The sequence below is a fragment of the Cydia splendana genome, chromosome 9, assembly GCF_910591565.1.
Source record: "Cydia splendana chromosome 9, ilCydSple1.2, whole genome shotgun sequence".
Taxonomy (NCBI): Eukaryota; Metazoa; Arthropoda; class Insecta; order Lepidoptera; family Tortricidae; genus Cydia; species Cydia splendana.
Window position 1 is genome coordinate 21,637,640 of NC_085968.1, and position 24,843 is coordinate 21,662,482.

At 36.9% G+C, this 24,843-nt stretch overlaps 1 protein-coding gene and 1 long non-coding RNA gene across 2 annotated transcripts in view; one reads left to right on the forward strand and one right to left on the reverse strand.

Annotated features, from left to right (window-relative positions):
• The window catches only part of LOC134793852 (lachesin-like), a 108,284-nt gene extending 94,596 nt beyond the window's left edge, over positions 1–13,688 (forward strand). Inside the window, exons 8-11 of the mRNA XM_063765571.1 lie at positions 4,378–4,487; positions 5,539–5,601; positions 8,158–8,301; positions 13,555–13,688. Coding sequence (XP_063621641.1) covers positions 4,378–4,487; positions 5,539–5,601; positions 8,158–8,301; positions 13,555–13,631 — 394 coding nt within the window. The 3' untranslated portion in view covers positions 13,632–13,688. The remainder of the gene's footprint in view (positions 1–4,377; positions 4,488–5,538; positions 5,602–8,157; positions 8,302–13,554) is intronic.
• LOC134793860 (uncharacterized) overlaps positions 1–24,187 on the reverse strand; it is a 355,027-nt gene extending 330,840 nt beyond the window's left edge. The window contains exon 1 of the long non-coding RNA XR_010144597.1: positions 24,140–24,187. This is a non-coding gene — a long non-coding RNA (uncharacterized LOC134793860). The remainder of the gene's footprint in view (positions 1–24,139) is intronic.
• Positions 24,188–24,843: the final 656 nt, after the last annotated feature.

A 24,843-nucleotide genomic window follows, 5' to 3' on the forward strand; every position in this document is an offset into this window, starting at 1 on the left:
TTTACCTGAGTATTACTTGCCTGTTGAAAGAAATGAAATTTTTGACAACAAAACTTTTGTTTGACAACTTGAAATGTGACCATTTAACGGTACCGAATTCCTTATCCTAAATAAATTGAACGTTCACAATCCACTTAAAAGTGACACCATTTGCAGCGGAAGTTTCAAAACTCACTTGAAAAGTACTACTTTAAAACCCATGCCAAATTCTCACCACTATCCGCCTCGGCACACTTTATTTCATTAAGCCTTCAATATCAATTTGAGCCGGCTACCGCAGATTTAGTGGGCAGACATACGAGAGCAATTAACTAAACGGTTTAAATTGATTCTTAATACGTTTCAAAGAGTGAATTAACTCGATGAGGTCGCATTTAAATTTATGATACGTATAAAAAGATATGTAAATTTCATAGCATTATAAGTATAACGATTCGGACATTCACTTGGGATAAAAATTTAACTTTGTATCAAATAGTTATTAATGTAGGTATAAGAGGTGTTTAGTCTGAGAAAAAATCGTACCCCGAGGTTTGACATCCAAAATAGATTATTCTAAATAGCACCATTTCTTTTGTGCTGACTGAATTGTCAAATGTCAAGTACGATACTGTACAGCGATATCTACTTCAGCTATCAAATTCGAGGCACGAATTTTTCCGTTCCGGGAATGGGCAGTCAACGTGAAAAAATGTTCAAACGCTGGAATGTGCAGGGGTCAAAATGTCCATACGGAACCGGCTGTCTATGTGGCAAAAAGTAGGTAGGTTAGGTTCGTTAGGTAGCTTCAGATGCCCGAAGGGCAAACCGCCCAGAAATAGGAGCGTCTAGTTACGTCTAGTTACATAGACAGCCGGTTCCGTATGGACATTTTGACCCCAGCACTTTCCAGCGTTTGAACATTTTTTCCCGTTGACTGCCCACTCCTCATTAAGTATGTTCGAGTAAACACTAAACTGAATCCTGGACAAGTTGTAGACTGTCCTAAGTACACGCAGTAGGCAGCTAAGCGGCCTAAAGCCTAATCCTTCCAGTCAGTTCAGTCGGTGGCGCTTAGTGCTTCCGAGAATTGCATTCTAAGCTCCTTACCATTACGTTTCCGATTACATTCATATTAGCTGTATTGTATTCGTGTTGTGTATTCGTATTCGTATTAGTTGTGTCATAAATTCGTAATTAAGTTTCGATGATTTATGAAATGAAACACATGTCTTATAATAATAAAAAAACAGTCAAGTGGGAGTCAGACTCGTGAACCGAGGCCGAGAGTTGCGTACAAACCAAGGCTCGAAACCGGTATTTTCTTCATACTAAAACCGGCCAAGTGCGAGTTGGACTCGCGTTCCAAGGGTTCCGTACATTAACTCCGACTCAAGCTTGACTGCACATTTCTACTAGGTTTTCCTATTCTATACGTAAAGAACTATATTGTGAATTATTTAAAAAAATTATACCCAGTAGTTTCGGAGATAAAGGAGGGGGAATGGTAATTTTTTTGCTATTTTCTGAAATAACTTCTAACCTATGTATTTTAAAATTATAAAAAAACATATTTGAAATTCTCAAAATGAGCTCTTTCATTTGATATATAACACGATATAGTTTGAATAAGTTTATTTTTTAACTTTATCATTTACTCCCCACAAGTGGCCCCCATGTTTAAAATTCATTTGTTCACGTAACATTTCCATTTTTGGGTTACTAATTTACATATGTGTACTTACCAAATTTTAACTTAATTGGTCCAGTAGTTTCCGAGAAAATAGGCTGTGACAGACGGACAGACAGACATACGCACGAGTGATCCTATAAGGGTTCCGTTTTTTCCTTTTGAGGTACGGAACCCTAAAAATACCGGTTACGTTCTATTTCGTCCTTTGGTTTATTATTTCATTTTTGATGGGCCAGTAATAATACGAAGTCGCTACCTAAATACATGATTCCGTCCTACGGAAAGAACATAAAATAAGTAAAAATATTGTGCTATTTTGGGATTTAAAAATAAACCGGTTCCGAGCCGTACAAACAGTATCGCATTCAACTATACCTACCTAGTTAAACTTGATGCATCAGTCGTCAGATAATGCCTAATATTTTCTTTGATGTTTATAATATATTATCCTCTACTGCTAAAAAATAAGAAATTATCACGGACTATAGTTCGTTTTTTTTAGCATTAGAAATAAGGTAAACAATCTTGATGTGTCTTTTAATTGAAAAATACATTTTAAAAATAAGTTACGGCAAATATGTAACAATTATGAATCTAATACGATCATTTATATTCTTCTGCTTTCATAAGTATTAAATTATTATTCTTAAAAAGCGTTTTTCAATTAAAAGACTTGTCAAAATCGCTTACCTTCTTGCAAGTTCTTTCTAATGCTAAAAAAAACGAACTATTGACTCTTTCCTGCCCATGCTGCGAGTATCTATATACTAAGGTCAGCAAATAGCTTTTCTATTCTCTTTACTGTCTTCACCGCCTACAAAAATTTCTCCTGATTCTTACGAAAGTTATCCTTCCCTTCTCCTTTCTGGACTACTATGGAAATCACGACCCTAGAGCTTAATAAAGAACTACTACTTCAACACGATGAAGCATCTGCAGAATGTCTGCATAATATATATTTGGCCTGTACAATTTTCACCATTTGGTTTTCGGGTTGAATGGTTACCTCCGCCGCCGTAGAATTGATGCAATAAATGAAAAGAGCCCAATAAAATTAAAAAAAAAAACAGAATTCAATTTTTAACAAAGAACAACTAGAAGATCACTAAGATAATTGCACCATGAAAACTTTTTGACTTTATCAAAGCATAAATATCATTATGATTCATCGTGACAATCACTAAACCATTTAATATTTTAATAAATTCGCGTTACACTGCGCCTTCGCATAAAATGCTGTCATGTAGCTACGTTAGGTGGCCGAAAAATGTAGGGCTTTGATCAAAGTTAAATATATTTTAGAATTTTCCTACGGCAACATAATGGAAATCGTACAGCGAATTATATTTCAACTCTGGTCAACGTGGGATTCAACCCCACATCTTTGGGTTTCAGGTCCACCGTGCTACCAAACCCACCTGCTGATCTTCATCATGCACAGCGAATCATGCAATCGTGACAACTTGTATCATGAAAAATTGACAACTTTAACGCGTTCACTGCGGGATGGGGTTGAAAGACCGAATGCAAAGTATGCTTAGTCACGAGTTCACGAGTTACATAACACTAATTGCTGCAGCGAAGGAAGTTGACCACAATTCATTTTTTAGAGTTCCGTACCCAAAGGGTAAAAATGGGACCCTATTACTAAGACTCCACTGTCCCTCTGTCCGTCTGTCTGTCCGTCTGTCTCTATGTCTGTCACCAGGCTGTATCTGATGAACCGTGATAGCTAGACAGTTGAAATTTTTACAGATGATGTATTTCTGTTGCCGATATAACAACAAATACAAAAACAGAATAAAGTAAATATTTAAGTGAGGCTCCAATACAACAAACGTATTTTTTTTGCCATTTTTTGCGTGATGGTACGGAACCCTTCCTGCGCGAGTCCGACTCGCACTTGGCCAGTTTTTTTATTAGGTACGATAACATCTGTTTATACCAACTACTTATCTTATATGTACCTAGTGTAAAACGTAGCTATATTTCGATTATACATCTGGCTAAACCAGCGTTCAGCGAATCTGCTCCTGACATGCTCGAAAAACTTCCATCAACTGAGTAATAACCCTTCCGCTCCGCAAACACGTTTAATTAAAATTATGAGTAAGTGCGGTTAAAGTTAACTAATTTTGCTATGCTAACTAATTTAAGTACAAGATGGCTGGCGGCTCTAGCTCTGGTAAATGGGTGATGCTTTCAAGACTCATACATCGTAGCTAATCTTTGCATATGTTTATAAGCGGTCGTGGAATAATATATGTAGATTTAAAAAGTGAATGAAATTTTCTTTAAATGTAAAGGTATTTAATGAAAAACAAAATTGTTGTATAAGCATTTGTTTTCACTACCTGTTAATTTGCTAATAAGTGAAAATCCTTAAGTCAGGTTATCTTATTCTTAGTTCATGTCTATATTCGCTGAGGATATTTTTATGATTAATCTCGGTGATTGAATTCATAAACAAAACGCAGCTTCGAAAGAGTTAAATTTAATTTCACGTAGGTGTCTAGGGGTAGATAGGTGTAGGCATTTTGTACATCTGACTTTCAAAAGTCCATGGAATGGAAGTAGCCACTTCCACTCTCCGTACCGTAATATATAAAAAAAATGTATAACATAACCATCGATGCTGTCTAGAATGTAATAAAAAAGAAAGGAATTGTTTGCCCAGTTGAAATTAAAAAATATTTTTGTTACAGAGCGCATATGAAGCTGACAGTTCGGAACTTGCAGCTCGGTGATTTTGGAAACTACCGGTGCATCTCGAAAAACTCGCTGGGAGAGACTGAAGGCTCAATCAGGCTATATGGTAAGCATGGTAATTTGTATAAAACCCTTTCTATTACTCTTTCTGAAGCCATTTATCTAAGGATCTTGTTCAGTATCATGGTTAGCATCTGGATTGCAACTGGTGTATCTAATAATTTCTTGAACGGTATTCATCATCATCAGTTTAGCCTCCCGTCGCTCACTGCTGAGCATTTGCCTCACCTCGTGTACGCCAGCTGTCCCGGTCCTGGGCTAATCCCATCCAGGAGTGCCCCGCTGCGTTCAGAAGGACCTGAACTCACTGCATCTTAGCAGAGTAACCAAAAGTCTGCTTTCTAGTATTTTTGGAAGGACCTATGTATAAAATAAAGCAAACTTTGGATTTCTCGCTCTACGCTACAAATCCAAAAGTACTTGGGCACTGAATCAATTTGACTTTAAGAGTAACTTTACAAAATCGATAAACTTAAATAGCTAAAGGTATAAATATAATATCTTAATTAATTCACCGAAGCCTTTAATTATAAGTTAACAGTGATGAACTATGTCACGAGCAAGACTTGGAAATATACTCTGTGTACTGTTAATTTGTTGCCAATTAATTTTACTTGCGAACAACTTAATCCTTAATGACTAATAATTTAATTAATTCAAGTTAGAGTAGTAAGGTTACGAAATTATTTGCAGTGAGTTATTTGGGAAATCAAAAATGGAACGGGTATTTAATATAAGTGTTTTTCTACAGTTTTCCAACATTGTTTTTAATTTCTTTGTTTCAATTATGCTGTTTATGCCTTTTTGGTAAAATTTATCTTACGATATCTGTCATATGGACCAAAAAAAAAGTATACGAAAAAAAAATCTTTATTTCTTACATATTTTTTGCTTGTTCTAGTTTCAGTTTAAAATAAAGTATTTTAGCATAGGTACTTTATTAGTTTCGTATTTCATAAAGTATGCGGAAGCCAAATATAGTAAAATACTACATATTATTATGTAGTATGTCTAGCAACCCTACTTATAATGTACCTGTTGCACAAAATACTATTTACACAGAATTTAAAAAAAGTCATTATTCATTTCTGCCACAGAAATCCCGATGCCATCCACGTCGCCAAAAGCGACGGAAATGAAAAGCAACGCAAACAAAGAACGTGAGTATAATAAAACATTCATTAACATAAGGTTTATGCATACTCTGTTTCGAGCATAACAACCGTAACCTGTTGAAATAATCTTTTTTAATATAAAAGCCGGCCAAGTGCGAGTTGGACTCGCGCGCACGAAGGGTTTAAACCATTACGCAAAAAACGGCAAAAAAATCACGTTTGTAGTATGGGAGCCCCACTTAAATATTTATTAAATACTGTTTTTAGTATTTGTTGTTATGTGTGCAACATAAATATATCAATTGCAAATATCTAGCTGTTTTCTTCAAACAAAAACGTCACTTTTGACACTTGTTTGACACTGACATATCCAATCCATATCGTTTCAATATCTAGTAGTTGACGTATCTCATTGTTCGAATACGGCTGACAGCCTGTTGACAGACAGACAGCGGAGTCTTAGTAATAGGGTCCCGTTTTTACCTTTTGGGTACGGAACCCTAAAAACGACTTCACAAAACAGTTTGAAATGCCGTTAATCAAGCGTTACTTTGCGGAATTCCATATTAATTAAAACAAAAATAATTATGTATTAAGGATGACTCACGTTAGAACGGCCCGGGTCCGGGCCGAGGCATCCGACACTTAGTCACCTATGGCGACTGTTCAGTTTCGGGAAACTTGATTGACCCAAAGGATGCGTACTGTATACGTTAATTTTTACAATTGCATAATTTTAGCTCATACACAACGAAATAACTAGATATCCATTCTATTTGCCTACCATTAAGAATTGACAGGTTCATAATTACGAGTCATCATCATCATCATCTCAGCCATAAGACGTCCACTGCTGGACATAGGCCTCCCCCTTGGACCTCCATTCCTACCGGTTGGAAGCGACCCGCATCCAGCGTCCTCCGGCGACCTTAACAAGGTCGGCTGTCCATCTTGTGGGTGGGTACGCTGCGCTTGCTAGTCCGTGGCCTCCACTCGAGCACTTTTCGACCCCATCGGCATCGGGGGGAATTACGAGTAAAAGCATGTATCTACAAGTTTAATAACTTCCCGACACATTTGCGATCCACACAGGAAACTGTAAATGATGTTAAAATTAATTAATATTCAAATTACAGCGACGAAATGATTGTATTATTGCGTTTGAACATGGATTTAAACGCAAAGCAGAAACGTGCGGTGAGTCGATTTTAACATTTTGACGAGCGAGGCCAAATCAGATTCAGTAATCCTTGCGTGTAATGCATTCGTTGCAATTTAAATACAGTTCTAATTAAATACCGGATTCGCTTTAATTGAGATTCATCATAATTTCATATTTTTAGTTTTGAGTTATGTTTGCATTGAATTTGAATATTTTAATATCTAGTTTATTTTGTAGGTACTTTAGCAATAATTATTTTGTTTGTTATAATTTTTTGTGTTATTTATACAAAAAGTCAGTTAATTTGCTTAGCATCCAAAAAAATGTCTAGGTTTCACGTGACAGCTACTCCATAAAAATTTACTGTCATAGGGACCATCATTCGACGCGAGAGGTATACGTATTAATTGAATTTATATTGACGTGACAACCTGTCACCTTGTGCCAAGGTAAGTACAATGAAAGCATTAGGGTCACATTCTAATTGGGACTGCAGCAGCATTATAATGCATCTTTGCAGCAGCGGGAAACTCAATCTCAATTTATTTGATAAAAGGAGTGACGGATTGAACGTTCTAATCGCGATAGCAATGCCACAAGAACTTAATAAGGTAAACGTACTGGTGCTCGACGCGGTCCCAGTACATGTCATCTTGAAACTTAAGTCATTGTCAATAGAGGTGACAGCAAGGTGTCATCTATTGGGCATGTCGAGCACTAGTACGTTTACCTTATTATAACCAATTTATCAAGAAAATTTAAAATGCTGTCTTATACCCCGGTCAGCTTTCAGAAATCAGAAATTATTTATTTGTATTGATACAGTACCCTTCCATCCTTCGTCTTTCAGTGCCTTTCATCCTTTCATAACGTCCAAATTCAAAGAATGGTATTTCCTGAAACCTAGCGTGGTAGATAACAAGCTCCTCAATATTGAATAGTCTATTCAATCCTTTCCATAATAGCTTCACTATAAACTTGACGCTCTAGACGCTGATCAGCAAAATTCAAACCTTCCATAAATAAAGTTACCCCTTCTAATCTAAAATGTTCTTTTATATTCCACAACAACCTATTGCTTGCTTCAGATAAAAGTAAGTCCAAGTTTTCAATTCCGCGGGCCGCCGAAGTTTCGAACTCGAGATCGACCCCCGTGGAGGGTCTTCAAAGTGTCGTTATGAACTGTGAATAACTCCATTTGGAGGCGATTACGGCTGCATAAAGCTGTCGTCGAGGAAACAAAGAGGTGTCGATTGCAGTTAATGTGTCTGTCAACGTTTAGGGGTGACGTTAGCTGGCATTAGGTGACGGATTTCCTTGCTTCCTTCTAATAATATAAACGGGCCTTTTATTTCAAGTCAACATTTCAATTGCCTCACCCTCACTTAATAATGGTATTTAGAAAGTCACCTCAAAACCTAACCTAAGGCGTGTTGCAGCGCGCCGGGCGAACGTTACGCGCGCCGTGCAACGAACCGAGGGCACGGAGCGGCCGAGCGTGGTGCGCGCGCAGCTCGATCGCGCGCCCGAGCGCGAGCGCGACGCGCAACACGTGTACCGCGCGCCGCCGCTGCACGTCTCAGGTATTCATCTTTTGTTTATTCATTGTTGTTTTGTGTTGTTGTTTACTCATTTTTAGCTTAAAATATCATACAGAAATATGTAAGCTTAGAGTGCTAACTCCATACTTCGTTTCGTTTTGTATCTTCGGCCATTTAATTTTAAGAACCCTTATTAACCTTATTAATCTGTTGTAACACACCTCAATAGAAGGAAATATTACAGAAAGAAAACGGCATCACAAGTACACGTAAACAACAGGCGGTCTTATCGCTAAGCGATCTCTCCAGACAACCTTAGTACTACGATATACTAATAGTAGAACTATAGAAAGAGTAATCGTAAATCGTAACTTCGATATTTGGAGTTCGCTGCACGGCCTGCATCACGTTTGCATTGGTTTAATGAAATAACTTTTTTTTTGATAAAATTGCTACGCTCGTCTGTTACGAGTACATGAATGACTGAATACAGTTTGATTTCCAAACTTTTCCTGACTACTGAATGACTATATGTGCCTACCGACGATTTGTAAATAGTATTCTGTTGTCACAAAAATGGCGTTTATTGTACGTACATATTTGTATAGAAAATAAAAGAGATTATTTGATGAATGTGTGCTTTGATTGCGTGATCTTTATCTGTCAATTATCGGTTTTGTAGACTGTGGACTTTTTATCACTCTATCTTTATTCATGTGACGCCTATTTTGAGATTAGGTAGATATGATTTTTTCTATAGAATTAACGACCATAACAAACTGTCTAGCTGTTATTTATCTTTGTTCCCATCAAGCCGTTTTATAAAGATATTATTTCCGTTATCGTTTCTAAAGTTTTTCTTCTCGCATAAAGCTAAAAATCCATAATAATCCGTAGCGCACCGCACCTCAGGGGTGGCGTATTTATTTTTAACGGCGACACAAGCGGGCTGCTCAATAATGCAGTGAGTTGTTACAAAGAAGCGGTAAGTAAAGGTTTGCGGAGTACATTATAGGATTGAGTTAGGGTTGCCTGCCGGGGGTTCTTCTCTGAGCAATTTATCGCCGGATTTTCGATGCATTAAAACAGGAATTTTATGTAGGAAATTTTATCAGGATTATGACAAAATTTTACATTTCTTGCGTAAAGTAACATGAACAAAGTCATATCACTCGTGGCCAAGGGTTACAAATTAAAATTCATTAAAGTGGACCGAAAACATATTTATACGTCGCGACAAGAACCTTCAGAAAATTCAGGTAAAGTAGTTTTTAAACTTATTGTCAAACTTATTAAATGTCAAGATGTCGACAATATCGAAAACAAACACATTGAAACCCATAATGGTAGTTCAAGTAGGTAACATTTTTAAAATGAAAAAATGCAACTATTCTTGAAAATAGACCGTCACAACAGTTTTATCTATCCTGAATAGTAGACAGTTCTGTACTTTGTGAGGTTCCGGGAATTCTTATAACAGTTGCAACTGAAATGAATATCGTACAAAGAGCTGTATGGGTATAAAAATGGAAGTGTAAAAAAAACTGAATTTTAGAATTCGGTGGATACAAGGAAAATATGTCAGTGACATCATGCCTTCATAGTTCATCTGAAAACAAGTTGCATTTAGGGACACAATAGTACAGTTGTATGAATTTTTGAACTATAAAAGCGACTTTCGGATGTCAACCGCAGCTGCGTAACCGTTGCGGCGTCGTCGTTGCCGTCTCACTATATCTGTCCATTTCCTTGATAAATGAGTTGGCCACCGTATTACTGCCGCGATTATAACGTTAATTTCGTCAAAGACGTTCACTTTCACTTTTTTAGAATGTTAACTCCAAATTTTGTAAGCTCTGCAGTACCTCGTTCATATAAATCGAAACATATTCAGAAATGAACCAACCTGCAGTTTTCCAAGCTCACTGAATCGGATCATTACATTCCCCTGACAAAACTGCATTGTCCCTGCTGAGCACAACCTTGTTGCATTCTTATATGCATTTAAGCGCATTGCACGTATCGTTCGCCCGTTACTGCAATTACTTACCGTATCGCAACGGCTTACAGTCTAATTTCGAATGTGGTTGGAAATGTTACTGGGAATTCGGAAGTGGTTTTGTTTCTTTGTTCTTTGCTAGATGGCTGTCATTTCCTAGTACGTGTAACGTGTATTATGTTTAAGCTTTACTACGTTGTATCATTTGCAGTAAAGTTACTTGAAATTAGAAATGGGCCGAATATTTAATTATTAGGTATTCGGCATTTTCGGCAAGTTTTCCAATGTTTGTTAGAAGTACGTAATTGAGTGTTTAGCAAAAAAAATGTACATTTCATTCATGTCTTCAAAATATTGACTTCTTGGGCTCATTTTACTCAGAATCATTTGTACATTTACGCCTCGTACATGAAAAAATGTGTCCCAAAATTTTGTATGAAAATTTTTTTTTCCAGTGCGTCACGTTCATATAAATAAAAAAACTTTTCATACAAAAATGTGACCATCTGGAAAATAAATTTTGGGACTCATTTTTTCATGTATGAGCAGTATGAGGCGTGAATGTACAAATGATTCTGAGTAAAATGCGCCCAAGGAGTCAATATTTTGAAGACATGAATGAAATGTAAATCTTTTTGGAAAACGCTCATTTCCCATTTTTGTTCATTGTTATTATTATTAAATAACGAAAAAACCGGGCAAGTGCGAGTCGGACTCGCGCACGAAGGGTTCCGTACCATAATGAAAAAAAAAAGAAAAAAAAAACGGTCACCCATCCAAGTACTGACCACGCCCGACGTTGCTTAACTTTGGTCAAAAATCACGTTTGTTGTATGGGAGCCCCATTTAAATCTTTATTTTATTCTGTTTTTAGTATTTGTTGTTATAGCGGCAACAGAAATACATCATCTGTGAAAATTTCAACTGTCTAGCTATCACGGTTCGTGAGATACAGCCTGGTGACAGACGGACGGACGGACGGACGGACGGACGGACGGACGGACGGACGGACAACGAAGTCTTAGTAATAGGGTCCCGTTTTACCTTTTGGGTACGGAACCCTAAAAACTATCCTAGTATTGTTACTTTTTATGTCATTTTATGGAAGATAATTAAATTTTAAATGGAGTGATGGCAAATTTGATTACCTACTTATCATTATTATTTTTTTTAGAAATCCCTCCCAGGCCGCGTAGCCAACATGCCAATCGATTACGCTCCGTAGCTATCGAAAAGCAACTGTCACTATCGCACTAATTGGAATAGTGATAGAGAGACAAAGCGTTTCTTTGTCATAGCGATAGCAATTGTCACCTTGGCTAGGCCGTCTGCTTACCCTAAGTAAAAATTTGACTATGACTATTGGAATCTCAAATGAAACATATTTTATAAAATTTTAAGATAAAAAAAAAAATACTTGTTCCTGTTCTTGTCAGTAAACTACATCTGAACAACAGTTAAATACCAAAATACAATGGATTTCCAACAAAGTGTATATTTTATTTCTTTTAGCCCCGCTTGACTTCCGGCTGCCGTATCAATATCCACTTGGCTGCACTCAACTAACATAAAAATATGCGTAAAAATGGTCATGTGAATAAAGAGGAATGTAATACAGGCATGACGGATATCTATGTCTAAGATCCTGCCTCGAAAAACCAAATACGAAATTTCTTTATCTGCCTCTCTATCACTTGGATATGCAAGAGCGATAGAGAGGTAGATAACATTGTTCGATTTTTCGATGTTGACAGAAAGCCCTTGGCTTCAATACTCAATAGTATCTTAATCCGTTATATCGACTTTTTTTGGTCATATTTTATCTGTTTGTTGTGCCTATTTATGATTCTTGGAGATCTGAGTTGTTTACCTAAAGGTACAGTTTGGATTCAGACTGCGCGAGCATTACTTTTGCAGCATAGCAGCGAGACATTACTGCCGCAAATATCAAACTCAATTTTGATGCCCGCATTTTTTACATCTGCGGCAGCAATGCAGTCGACAGAAATGTCGCACTGCAATACTGCAGTAGTAATTCTGGTGCAGTCTGAATCCTTTATTTCTCTCGATTTAGGTTACGCTGTTGCTTGCTTTCTTTTTCAGAAAATTTCTATTAATTTTCTTACTGAATTCTCTTTTCTCTCAATATATAAAACTAAAAAATGCAACGAGTTACTCTCGAGTTTCACTAAGGTCATTTCGAACTGCTAAGTTTTTAACTTCACAGACACGCATTCCTGTTTCCACATACCGAAGCTCAACCGTGTTCGGAAGCCCAAAATCACCCCTAAGCGGTGGCTCACCCTAACTACAAACTTATAAACGCACGATCAAATATAATTTCCTCGATAGATCCCCCGATATTTATTCAAACGCGCGTTGCTGCACTAGCTATCGTATTATTTGACTGTTCAAACACTTTTTCCTTTGCGCCCGCAACCGGTAAGAATTGATTGTGGGAGATCTTCGCTGAATATTTATGAAGGCAAAGTGTGTATGCGAAGTCACTGAATCTTTAATCTGCGGGTATCACTCGAAGACGTACTTGCCGATTTCGGGGTAGTGAAGGCATACAATTTTAAAGTGAAGGTAGAAAGACGGTTTCGGGGCCCTTAAAGTGGGTAATGTCTTTGGAATGTTTGCGGTGTTTGTGTTGTTGGAGGGTTTAAACATTTTTGATGAAATTTCGTAAATACGTTGCGTTAATAGATATCTCAGCTGATAAGGGTAGTGTTCCACGTCTTCCTGAGCAATAAACTGGACTGAATTATTGTATTAATGGTGCTTTTTTCGTTTTGATAGAGTAGTTAAAACAGAAATCATTTATTACTAAACTAGAAATTCACACAGCATCAACTACGTGTTGCCTGGTTATTTATATGATGAGTAGACGAAATAAATTTCTAAAGAGTTGCCATAGTTGTTCAAGAGATCAGTGCAAATTATATTTCATCAATCTAGGTAGAAGCAAATACAATTAATTGCATGCATTTGTAGCCACCCGAAAAAGCCTGCGTTGCGGATTTCTTACATATAATTGGAGTATTTTTTAACATTAAAATATATGGCTTTTCCTATTAGATTAATAAAAAATTATCGACAAGATTATTTAAAACGGCATAATTTAACTTGTCTAAGTAATACGTAAATAATACGTTAGTTGTTGCGAGAATGTGTTACCCTGGTTTTGTTTTATACATTAATTGTACAATACATATAGATTTTGCATGGACATTTTTTTTCTCTATACTTATAACAAGTAGCTTAAATATTGAAGCTCCTTTCCCTTGTTACAGGCACTCGAAGCGTCCACTGCTGGCGGCAACCTCTACTCGCTGTCGTCGTCTTGGTACACGTCGACCTCGTAGTGTGATTCTTTTACTAAACTCCCGACATTCCCATAGATTTTACAGGTGATAAAAATCTCTACACCCCTTTACTCCACAAATATTTCGATATTACCTATGAAGACATGCCTGTGTTCAACACTAAACGAAAATGTCTGTTAGAAAATCACATAGGTGCATTTGAGAGTAAAGTTATGCTAGAAATAGAGAGATTTCATGACGATGAAATAAAAACAGGCGGCTTAGCACGGTCGCGTTTTTATCCCTTGTCACCATGCCTGTCACGTTCTAACAAGTATGTAAGTGCGAAAGGGACGCGCATAGTGATAGTCGATAAAAATGGCACCGTGCTGAGCCCGCAGGTTAATATTTTAAACAGTTTAGAAAAATACTACCGGTTGAGTTAGTAAATAAATTTTGTCTTCCGTTGGTCTCTATCTGCGTTATTTAACTCTTAAAATATCTTCATCTTATTATTTATATATGCTTTATTTTATTTAGACATTAAAATATTTACTTGTAGTGATCAGTAATCTTTATGCACACTATGTAAAAAAAAACTCTTTCATCGTGATCTGTATCTGAGAAACTCGAATTTGATAACCATCAGGGACCCGTTTCTCAAAAGCTTGTAACTTGTAATATAAATGGAAGTCCCTGTCTAACAAAAGCAGTCAAAAAGTGACATCCGCTTGTATTACGAGTTACAAGCTTTTGAGAAACGGGCCCCTGATGTAATTTGTATCAAAATTGTGATTTGTATCAGATAATTTATATAGGTTTTACATTTAAAATAACCATTAGAAAGGTTGTAATTACAAACTGCCTATGTTAGAAGTTCTGCAAATATTTTGTAACTAAGACGTCATCTATAAAATATTTTAAAGTTCTTTACGAAACTCCTAAGATATCAGGGGGCTTAGCCAAGTTGACAATCGTACATCGACGTACAAATAAAAAAAAGTATCGTTATGATAGATGCTACGAAATGTCACCGGACTATTTCCATACATTATGTATTATCGATTGTCTTCTTGGCTAGGCCCCCAGAGCGGATTTAGAAGCTATATCTATAATACCTAGTAGTCATCTTTGTATGAACTGTAAAAAAAATCCGCCCAGTTGTTTAAATTTTGATTTAAATCCTGGTTCGCGAACGAAATTGTCATTTAATCAACACAATAGGTAGATTATTAATTACTGTCATTATCTTATAATTTTAGTAACTATAGCTTTTATATTACTTACTTAATTTTACAGCGCATTGGCGCCCCCTAGCTGTAATGCTGTAAAATTTTATTTCAACAAATAAATAAATAATAAATAACTGTCAATATTTACAGCGAGTGTTTTTCGTGATTTTACATGATGAAATAATTACCAATGTTTGCGCAATCGATTATTATTATAATGATATTCAAAAATTACATCAGTACAATTCAATATATAGTGAAATAACACCCATATGAGTGGGTCCTAATAAATTATCGACCATTTTTTTTATGCTACAAATTAAAATAATACGTTTGGAAAATAAAATTGATTTTCTGTAAAGAAAAGTATAAAAATAGTTACATACTTTAAGTAACTACATTAAGTATTTATTTATCTAGACACAATGGCGTTCGCGAACTAATCCTGCCAAGATTATCTTCGCTTATAATCTAATTCCTTCCGAAACATTCCATTTTCGATAGCAATAGATACCTAGTTAGGGATATTTAGCTCCGAAATCCGATCCTGACGCCTAGCTCAGACTTGTCACGTTTCCAGTTTAGACATAGGCTTATATTGGCACTATCTGCCAATAATATCATAGAGTTCATCTAGGCTAAATTTGCACCAACTTGAATAAACAAAGCGGGGGAGTGTCATTATGACTTTGTCATTAAAAATGTCATGCAATGTTAGCATGGTCCTACTTTAGAGCAAACCGTTGTTTCGGGATTCGGAGTTTTAATCCTGTTGTAATTATAATATATCTTTATTTACATTTTTTAACGTATTAATATTTATTATATACCTTAAGGTAGATTCCCTCAGAGTATTATTTACATATAAAATTCGACAACGGCTTTTCATACAGAGCCTTCTTTTAGAAAGTCAGTAGAGAAGCTTATACAACTCGAGCCATAAGAATAAATCATGAACAACTCAATCGTAACAGTGAAAACATCGTAAGAGTGAATCATGACCATCCAATTAAAATATCTTGGTTGTATGGATGCTAGGGTGGAAAAAAGAATATAAACCAGCATACATACTGCTTAAAAACATCCCTTTTTTTCTTGGCTATTCTGTAGTCGGGTACCTAAACGTTTTCTGATTTTGCCAAATTATGCTTAGTTAACTAATATTATCCTACCTAATATGTTATACCTATAAGTACATAATAATTAAACATATCATCATGTCCTTGTGTCATATCCTTCGCGTGAAGACAGAGAGTGAGATTTCTATATTTGTATCGATTATTTTAATCCAAAATTACCAGTAGTTGTAAGAATTTATACTTGGGACACGATTTTTTAAACCACATTTTATTTTCCGTGATGAATGGCTCTTTTGAGCGGATTCTAGAGAGCGGCGGAAAAACAAGCTCTTCGTGCTTTAGAGCACACGCGCGAGGGTTGCCACTTACTCAATTGTGAATTAATTTTTGGAGACTTCGATATCTTGAAGAGATTAAAAAAAACCGAGGTTTAGGCTTGATAAAATACAAATATACAAGTTATTTCCCTGTTTATCCAGAAGAATTATTTGTCATAATTTTAAAGAGAAAATATTTTTTTTTAACAATGCGGCATAGATAGAATTTCTCAAGCACCTTGAATTTCTATCAACTTGATTAAGTTAAGGTATGTTTAAATAAAGGTTCTAATATCTTTTGTCCAAGAGTATGACTTGTATTAATGAATAAGCCTCGCTTCGAAGATAAATTCCTACTTGAAATTTACCGAATACATGAATAACCCCAAACGGCCGTATCGTTCCAAATTTACATTAAATTTAAATATTACACAGTGTGTAAGTGCATAAGTCTCCGGAGATTATCTAGTGTACATTTACATACAAATTTAACAAATTACATATACCGCGAGCTTCGCATACGTATTGTACTATTAAGTCTATTAACCCGCGTACTGAATGTGCCAAAATATCTTCTAACTTTTAATTGTTCTCTTCCATTCATTCTATATTTCTATCCAACGTTATAACGTTTTTTAACGAATTGATAGTTATCAATAACCGTTATATTTGATTTAATACTCTGTTTACTATTAATTAGTGGGTTTTTATAGTTTCTTAGACATCGGTTACACGCTAATTCTGGCGTCAGTTCAGTCCATCAGTCCATTCGAGTTTTGACTGATGCCAGAATGATGGAAAATGGACACGGTTACACGATCAGTCCAGACTAACAACAGACTGATAAAATTACGACACAGTCGCCGTTTGGACACAGAACGCAACACAGTCAGTTAGTCTTATCTAATATGGTGACTGACGCGAGAATGACACAAACAGGTTACACGATTAGTCTCCTATCAGTTTTCTGTCATTCAAAATGGACTGACTACTATTATCTAAAAATTTAAATTTTCATCAGTCCAGGCCATCAGTCTATCAGTCCGCGTGTTACACGATAATTCTCCCGTCAGTCTGACCAGACTGATGGACTGAACTGACGCCAGAATTAGCGTGTAACCGATGACTTAGTGTAAATTACCAAGCTTGCCCTTCACGCTTGTTGAAATGTAAATAAAACAAAATTATTGCACAATAACATATTTATAACTATGTAACGTAATTACTAATTGTTAATTATTCGAAATAACATAGTTATTAATTTTAATGTATAAAACTATATCTTTTATTTTAAATAAGAGATATATCACTAGATAATGTCTACATACCTTTATTGTACAGATTGTGTGATTTTGATGATGTATATACCTAAAGATATTAAATAAATTAGTATAAAATATGTGTTGTTTTTATTTTGTTTTCTCGTAGCCTTTTTTTTAAACTACAAAGTTTTTCACAAAATAAATATTTTGATATTTTTTTTCTTGTGGATCTTCCTTGAGAGGTGTCGTGGTGCTATTTTCCAGTTTCTATCCACTTCCTACAACTATTTACATTTAAGTTAATGACGACATACACATTATGACAGCATGATGAATTCCATTTATCGAGTTGACAGACCTCGCGGTACCTATCTTACCTTCGACTTTACCAATGTATTTTTATAAAACAGGTACCTACTTGTACTTTGCTCAAGTGGGATTGGGCGGGACACGTCTGCCGTATGCACCCGGATCGGTGGGCCTAATCGGCTACCGAATAGATACCGCCGGTTAGCCGGGGCAGAAGCAGACCATAAAAAGATTTTGCAGCAACTGGCAGGAGCATGCACCAAACCGCAAAGAGTGGCGGAAGAAAGAGGCCTTAGCCCAGCAGTGGGACACAAAAAAGACTATTAAAAAAACGTTACTTCTAGCTTCTTAAACGGCAACTGAACAGCCCTGTTAAGTAGTCTTTGAAATTAAAAAGATATGGAGTGTCGGGCGGGCGTTATCGCTGGCAGTATCGAGGAACGATCGATGGTTCCTTTAATTGATTCCCCATTTTCGACGTTTCCACAATCGACCTCTTTGTCTTTTTCTAATCGAAATTCAGCCTGAGTGCCCGCTAACGAATTTTTCTTTTCTAAAATAACGTTTTAAGTGAAATGTGTTAGATAAGGAGGCTGAATGGTGGCCGATAATGTGGTGTATTTTATTTACTAGCAAAAAGCAGAGCTTTGTAAGGGCTCGCGGAGGTTTTCTACCTTAAAGGGGCCCACTGATTAACAGTCCGCCGGACGGTATCGGCCAGTCAGTTAGAACAAAATTTTGACAGTTCCGAACAACTGACAGGCCGATACCGTCCGGCGGACTGTTAATCAGTGGGCCCCTTAACGTACCGAACCGGTTGCTGTCCGGTACGCCTGTCTGTTACAGCTTTTACTTTGTCCTTTAAAAATGTGTCCAGACGACAAAATCAAATTGCCAATATCATCCACACGTAATATACAATTTCATAAGTGCTTATTACATCCTACACGGTCGCACAGTACTTTTTGTAAGAAACCCAACTGGCTTTCCTACATAATGTTGGGTCAGCGAGCCAATGTTCTTGAATTTATTTTTGCGTCCACTCCACACAATTGATCGAAAAACTATCCCGTCTGGACACCTACTGGCGGTAATCACGCTGCTCCGCACATAAACTAACACACACAGTTCCACTAGGTACAGCCAGGGTCCAGCATCAGCTCTATCTTGGGCACTGCTCTTCCAAGTTCTCATTAAGACGAGTCAGATGACCAAAACAGCGTGTGCCTATGTTGCACCAAACCTGAGTTCCACTAGGTACAGCCAGGGTTTAGCATCAGCTCTATCTTGGGTACTAATCTCCTAAGTGCTCATCAATACGAGCCGGATGGCCAAAACAGCGTGTGCCTATGTTGCAACAAACCTGAGTTCCACTAGGTACTGCCAGGGTTCAGCATGAGTTCTATCTTGGGTACTGTTCTCCCAAGTGCTCATCATGACGAGTCGGATGTCCAAAATAGCGTGTGTCTATACTGTCTATGTTGCATCAAACCTGATCGAGTTCCACTAGGTACAGCCAGGGTTCAGCATCAGCTCTATCTTGGGTACTACTTTCCTAAATTCTCATCAAGGCGAGTTGCATGACCAAAACAGCGTGTGCCTATGTTGTATAAAACCCGAGCTCCATTAGGCACTGTCAGGGTTCAGCATCAGCTATCTTGGGTACTGAAAGTACTGATCTACCCAGTGATCATCATGACGAGTCGGATATCCAAAACAGCGTGTGTCTATGTATGTTGCATCAAACCCGAGCTCCACTAGGTACTGCCAGGGTTCGGCATCGGCTCTAACTTGGGTAACTACTCTCCTAAGTGCTCATCAAGATGAGTCGGATGACCAAACCATAATGTGCCTTTGTTACACCAAACCTGAGTTCCACTAGGTACTGCCAGGGTAGTGGGTCATTTTGCTGAACTGCACGCCGACGTTTCGATTGGCGTGCAGTTCCCATACAAGTTGCAGTCGGGTTGTAGTCCGTCTGTATCGGCCCTAAGTCACTGAAGTTTGTATTAATTATGCTTATCTTTATTTATAATTTTAGCAGTTCCAAGCAATAGTAACACTAAAGGCGCCATTCATTAATTACGTAAGACAATTTTTGCCAGCTTTTGACCCCCTCCCTCCCCTATGTAAGAAATAATAAGAATAGGCTGACCCCGTCCCCCTCCCACCAATATAATTTATTTTCAAAAAAATATTTTTATGAATGTTTATTTGTACCTGTACAAAGGTACTTGAGCTCGTTTAAGCTAACTCTGCGCCGTGTTTGATAGCATAGAGTGTGGAAGTGTTATTTTAAACGTCATAATTTCATAGAAATTAAAAAAAATATCGCATCTTTGTGATCTTACTTAAGAACTATAAAAACCCCCTCCCACCCCCTTGTAAGAAAAAATAAGATATGTTCGACCCCCCTCCACCCCAAAATCGTCTTACGTAATAAATTAATGGCGCCAAAACTGTATCTCGAACTGAAAATACCCGATTTAAGTTTGCTACACAACACAAACATGCACAACATGACTGATCATCACATCGTCAGCGTCACAAAACATACGAGTAAAGTGACCTCCGCAGTAAATATACAGCAAGATTGATTGTTCTAGTAGGTATTCACAAAAACTTAATTGTTAAAATGGGAATTTCAAACCAAGTGAAGCGAGGTGGGTTGAATCCAAAATTGTACCCACTTTGGTATTCATCGTTGTTAATGGCGTAAGCGCCATCGACATTATTGAACTTGAAAACACCACATATGTATCGTATTGTCTGAATACCCACAACACAAGCCTTCTTAAGTAGTCAATTTGTATAAGAATGTCCAATATTTATTTATTTATTTATTACTAACGCCATCTGTTAGAGAAAGAAATAATTAACATTAGCACGAATGTTAATTCATCATTTTGCCAACAGATGGCGCTAGTAGTAATACAAAGTGTTATTACTTTATTTTATTTTTTTAGGTTTATAAAATGATATTTTTATGTTTGATAACACATCTAGACATGAATTTAAATTACTATGTTAAATTTCAAACCTAACAGTGCAGTAGTTTTTCCGTAAAGTGTACCACAAGAATGCATAGTTCGTCGATTAGTGATAGGGCTCGCTTCGCTCGCCCTAATAAGCCCGCTTCGCTCGCCCTAATAAGCCCGCCTTTGAAGGTATGTTTCGAATTCATTGCTTTTCGGGCCGTGGGTAGCTTAGCATTAGGTTAGAAAACAAATAGGTAGGTAGGTAGGTAGATAGCTAGCTCGAAATGGGTACCTACATAATAACTACTTGAGCATTAATATTGTAACATGACAGTCATACAACTTATTTTTTTTCCATGTCACATTGTATTTACATGACAAACAATAGAACCAGTCTACTATTAATTAATTTAAAAGTTTGATAATTGACCCCCACTACGGGTCACTTCTGATGCAAAGGAATACTAAAGAAGGGATACGCCCGAATAGATAATTGTTCTATATTATATTTTATGAAACAATCTCTTATTATTTACACAAAAATAACTAAAATACCTAGCATTGCCCAACACTGGCACACATTTTAGTTTCACTTACATATTTTATGACCAACTTTTGGCTGCCGGTCGAAAGCTCCAAACTTTCCATGATCCTTGAGACCAATATTCAGAAAGTTTAACATTCTGAACCTATGTAAATCATAATCGAATTTTGAACACTGGGGACTTTATCATAAATTCATAGTAGGTATATTACGTAAACTATTCCCAACAAATTGGATTTGGTTTTGGGATATGTTTTTAGTTTTTACACTCCGTACCTAACTTACATTACGTCTTTGGATATATGTCAAAAGGGTTTAAAATATAATTATTTCACGTAGTACCTATACAGATTGATTTTGTTATGTCTGTCTTATACTCTGAGGAATGAATATGTAGGTCATACTTAACAACTTTTAACCTTTTGAACGCCGAACGGCGCATCCATTTGCCGTGCCACTGACGCCACGGTGGTAAAATTTAATTTTGAGAATAAATAATGCCAACCTAAAAGTGGGGTGTTTTTCAGTAGATTTTCATCAAAAAACGATCGACGTCAAATGCCGTCTTTGGCGTGGTGGTCACGATTGTGCGTTGACGCCAATTGCCGTCTGTGGCGTTCAAAAGGTTAAAATATGGCAAACCCCGGAAACGCCAAAAAAAGGCTGTTCCATAGAAAACATGATGAATAACGCGATCTGTCTTTGCCGACCAGCAAAGCAGAGTAGATCGTAAAGATAACCAAACATAGTGCAAGATTACTTTATTGCAACATTTACAATTAGGGTGCATCAGCCAAGGACCAATCTGCACAACTTGTTTATAGTATTTGCCAATAAATATAAACTGTACATACACTGTGTTCTAGATTCACCCTCGAAAACTTGTATAATTATGCATATACAGCGGGCGTCGCGGGGCGTTTAATTGACAGAAGAAACCGCACCGCGCCGGCTGGAGCCGGATTAGTTTGGTTAATACTGGATTGACAAAAGGATAGAATCAAAATAGATCTTAGCTTCGCGAACTGGAATAACTTGATTTATTATGGCCTTTAAATAAGTGACAGTAGAGCAGTTCTACGCTATTTTGATATTTTGTAATTTAATATTATTTAAATATTCGATAGTTAACACTAACATTTATAGTACGTAACTATACAAGTGCGAAAAGTAAAAAAATATACAACGAGTGGAGATTATGTACGTACTGTAAAAATAAATTTAAACGGGTTACGTATTATTAAGTTTAATAAACGCTCGACATGTTTTGATCTGTTTTTGAAGAACTTTGACTAGAAAATAAACTTCATCCTTGTAGTTTTATAGTTACAATGGCCGCTGATGTTGCTATTGAGGTTATCGTGGAACTAGAAAGATTCTCAAAAATTATTGTTCTACAAATATTTACATATTTTTTCATAAGCGTATTTGCAGCGCATCTGATGATAAAATCAATGTGTATTTACCTGACATTATTATCATATTCTTTGAACACGTTTTATAGTAAATAAACTCTGACATACAGTTAGTTGGAAGCAATAAACATTTTTCTCGAATTACATTTTCGTGATCCCTTATCCATCATGAGCGAGTGGAAGTTGGCAATTGTTTTTTAATACATTTACGTCAACATGATGTACGATTGTGCTTTAAAGTTTTATTACAACGTAGTTTTAGAGAAAATGTACTAAGACAGTGGGATGGACAAATAAATTGCTTAGTACCTTATTTGCTGAGAACAGTCAACGTTAAATAAAAACTACGCACTTAACCCCTTATTCATAAAACATTACGAGCCTGAATTAGTTAAATTATACATAAGTCAAAATGACAGATAAATACAAACGATTCATAGCTAATTCAGGCTTGTAATGCGTTTATGAATAATGCCATTAGGCTCTGGTTAGAAATACAATTTGTAGCCAACGGGCTTCATAACCAAATTCATCAAAGTACGAGTAGTCGAGTCATATGTATCTACCCTGATTCAAGCACAAGCAGCTTCTGAGTACACACAATTTTCCAAAAGAATTAATCCGCATGACAATATCGTCTCGTCCCATTTCACCGCCTCGGCTCCGCTCCGCTCCGCCGTGGTCTAACGACCACTTAAGGGGACGGGCGACACTTGCTGAATTTCGCGCCCCGCTGCCCACCTTATCTCCTTAAGAGGATATATGGGGATCATGTGAGACCAGTAAAATATTTTTATGACAGTCGGGTCTCAGTTTTTGCGATTCAATTTTTTTTAGATATGTCTGGTGTGACAGGTTGAGAATTTCATATGATTTATTGAGTAATTTGGGCCAGCTGTGGGATTTGAGAGCATTCAGTATTAGTGTTTATTTAGTTTATGAGACGTAAATGTTAATACTGACTCTGACTTTTAGTTTCTTTGTAACACTCCAAGCTGAATGCCGAATGAGTAATAGGTAATATACCCCTTTGTTAGATATCAGCATTTCCACGTCGCGTGATATTTGTATTACCTAAAGGCCCACGTCGGTGGCACTTGTATTATAGCCCCAGCCCCAATTGGGTGCCAATTATATTGTAGCCCCACGTTGGGTGCCATTTGTATTGTAACTCCACTTGGATTCCAATTACATTGTAGTCCCACGTTGGGTGCCATTTTTATTAAAGCCCCATGTTCAATATTCTAAATGAAAACCTCACGTGATGTGCCAATTGAATTATAGCCTCACGTTGGATGCTAATTGTATTGAAACTTCACGTTGGGTGCCAATAGTTTTAAAGCCCCGCGTTGGGTGCCAATTGTATTATGGCCCCACGTTGGGCGTCAATTCTGTTTTGGCCCCATGCTAGGTGCCAATATTATTATAGCCCTACACTGATAGATAGATAGATAGATAGATAAATCATTTATTTGACAGCTGCAATGACACACAATATAAATTTAAACATATTCATAACAGAAAAAAAAAACAATAATTATTACACTAACAAAGAAAATTGAGTTACAAAGAAAATAACATAGAAATGAGTAGGTACAAAAGTAAAATTTTATAAAAGTAGGTAGGTACAAACTGTGTGCGTTGCAGCAGGACAAAAGGGTCACGGCTCAGTGATATGCTTCGCTCTTTCGAGCAAAGCACTGATTTTCTGCCGGAACCCAGGTCACACTGTTAGCTAAAGGTATAATAACTCCACATCAAAATCAAAATTATTTAAGGCTGCTGGGCATAGACGTCTCTTTAAGTCATCCACTAATGAATCAATTGTATTTTATATCCACTTTGGATGCCGAATATTTTCTAGTTGTGTGGATCTAATTGTATTATAGCACCACCTGGTATGCCAGAATCTTCTTCTTCTTCGTCGTAACCTCATGACTGAGGGTCGTGACCGCCATAAGTTGCGTTTTCTTGGATTGCTCTCCAACCTGGCCGATCTTCTGCCTTCCGCATAGAGCCCTGGAACTTGACGCGTGTGACTGCCTCAATGGCATCAAACCAGCGTGTGGGTATTCTGCCTCTGCTTCTTCTGCCCTCAACCTGGCCACCGATCATCAACTTCTCTAGACTGTCGGGTTCCC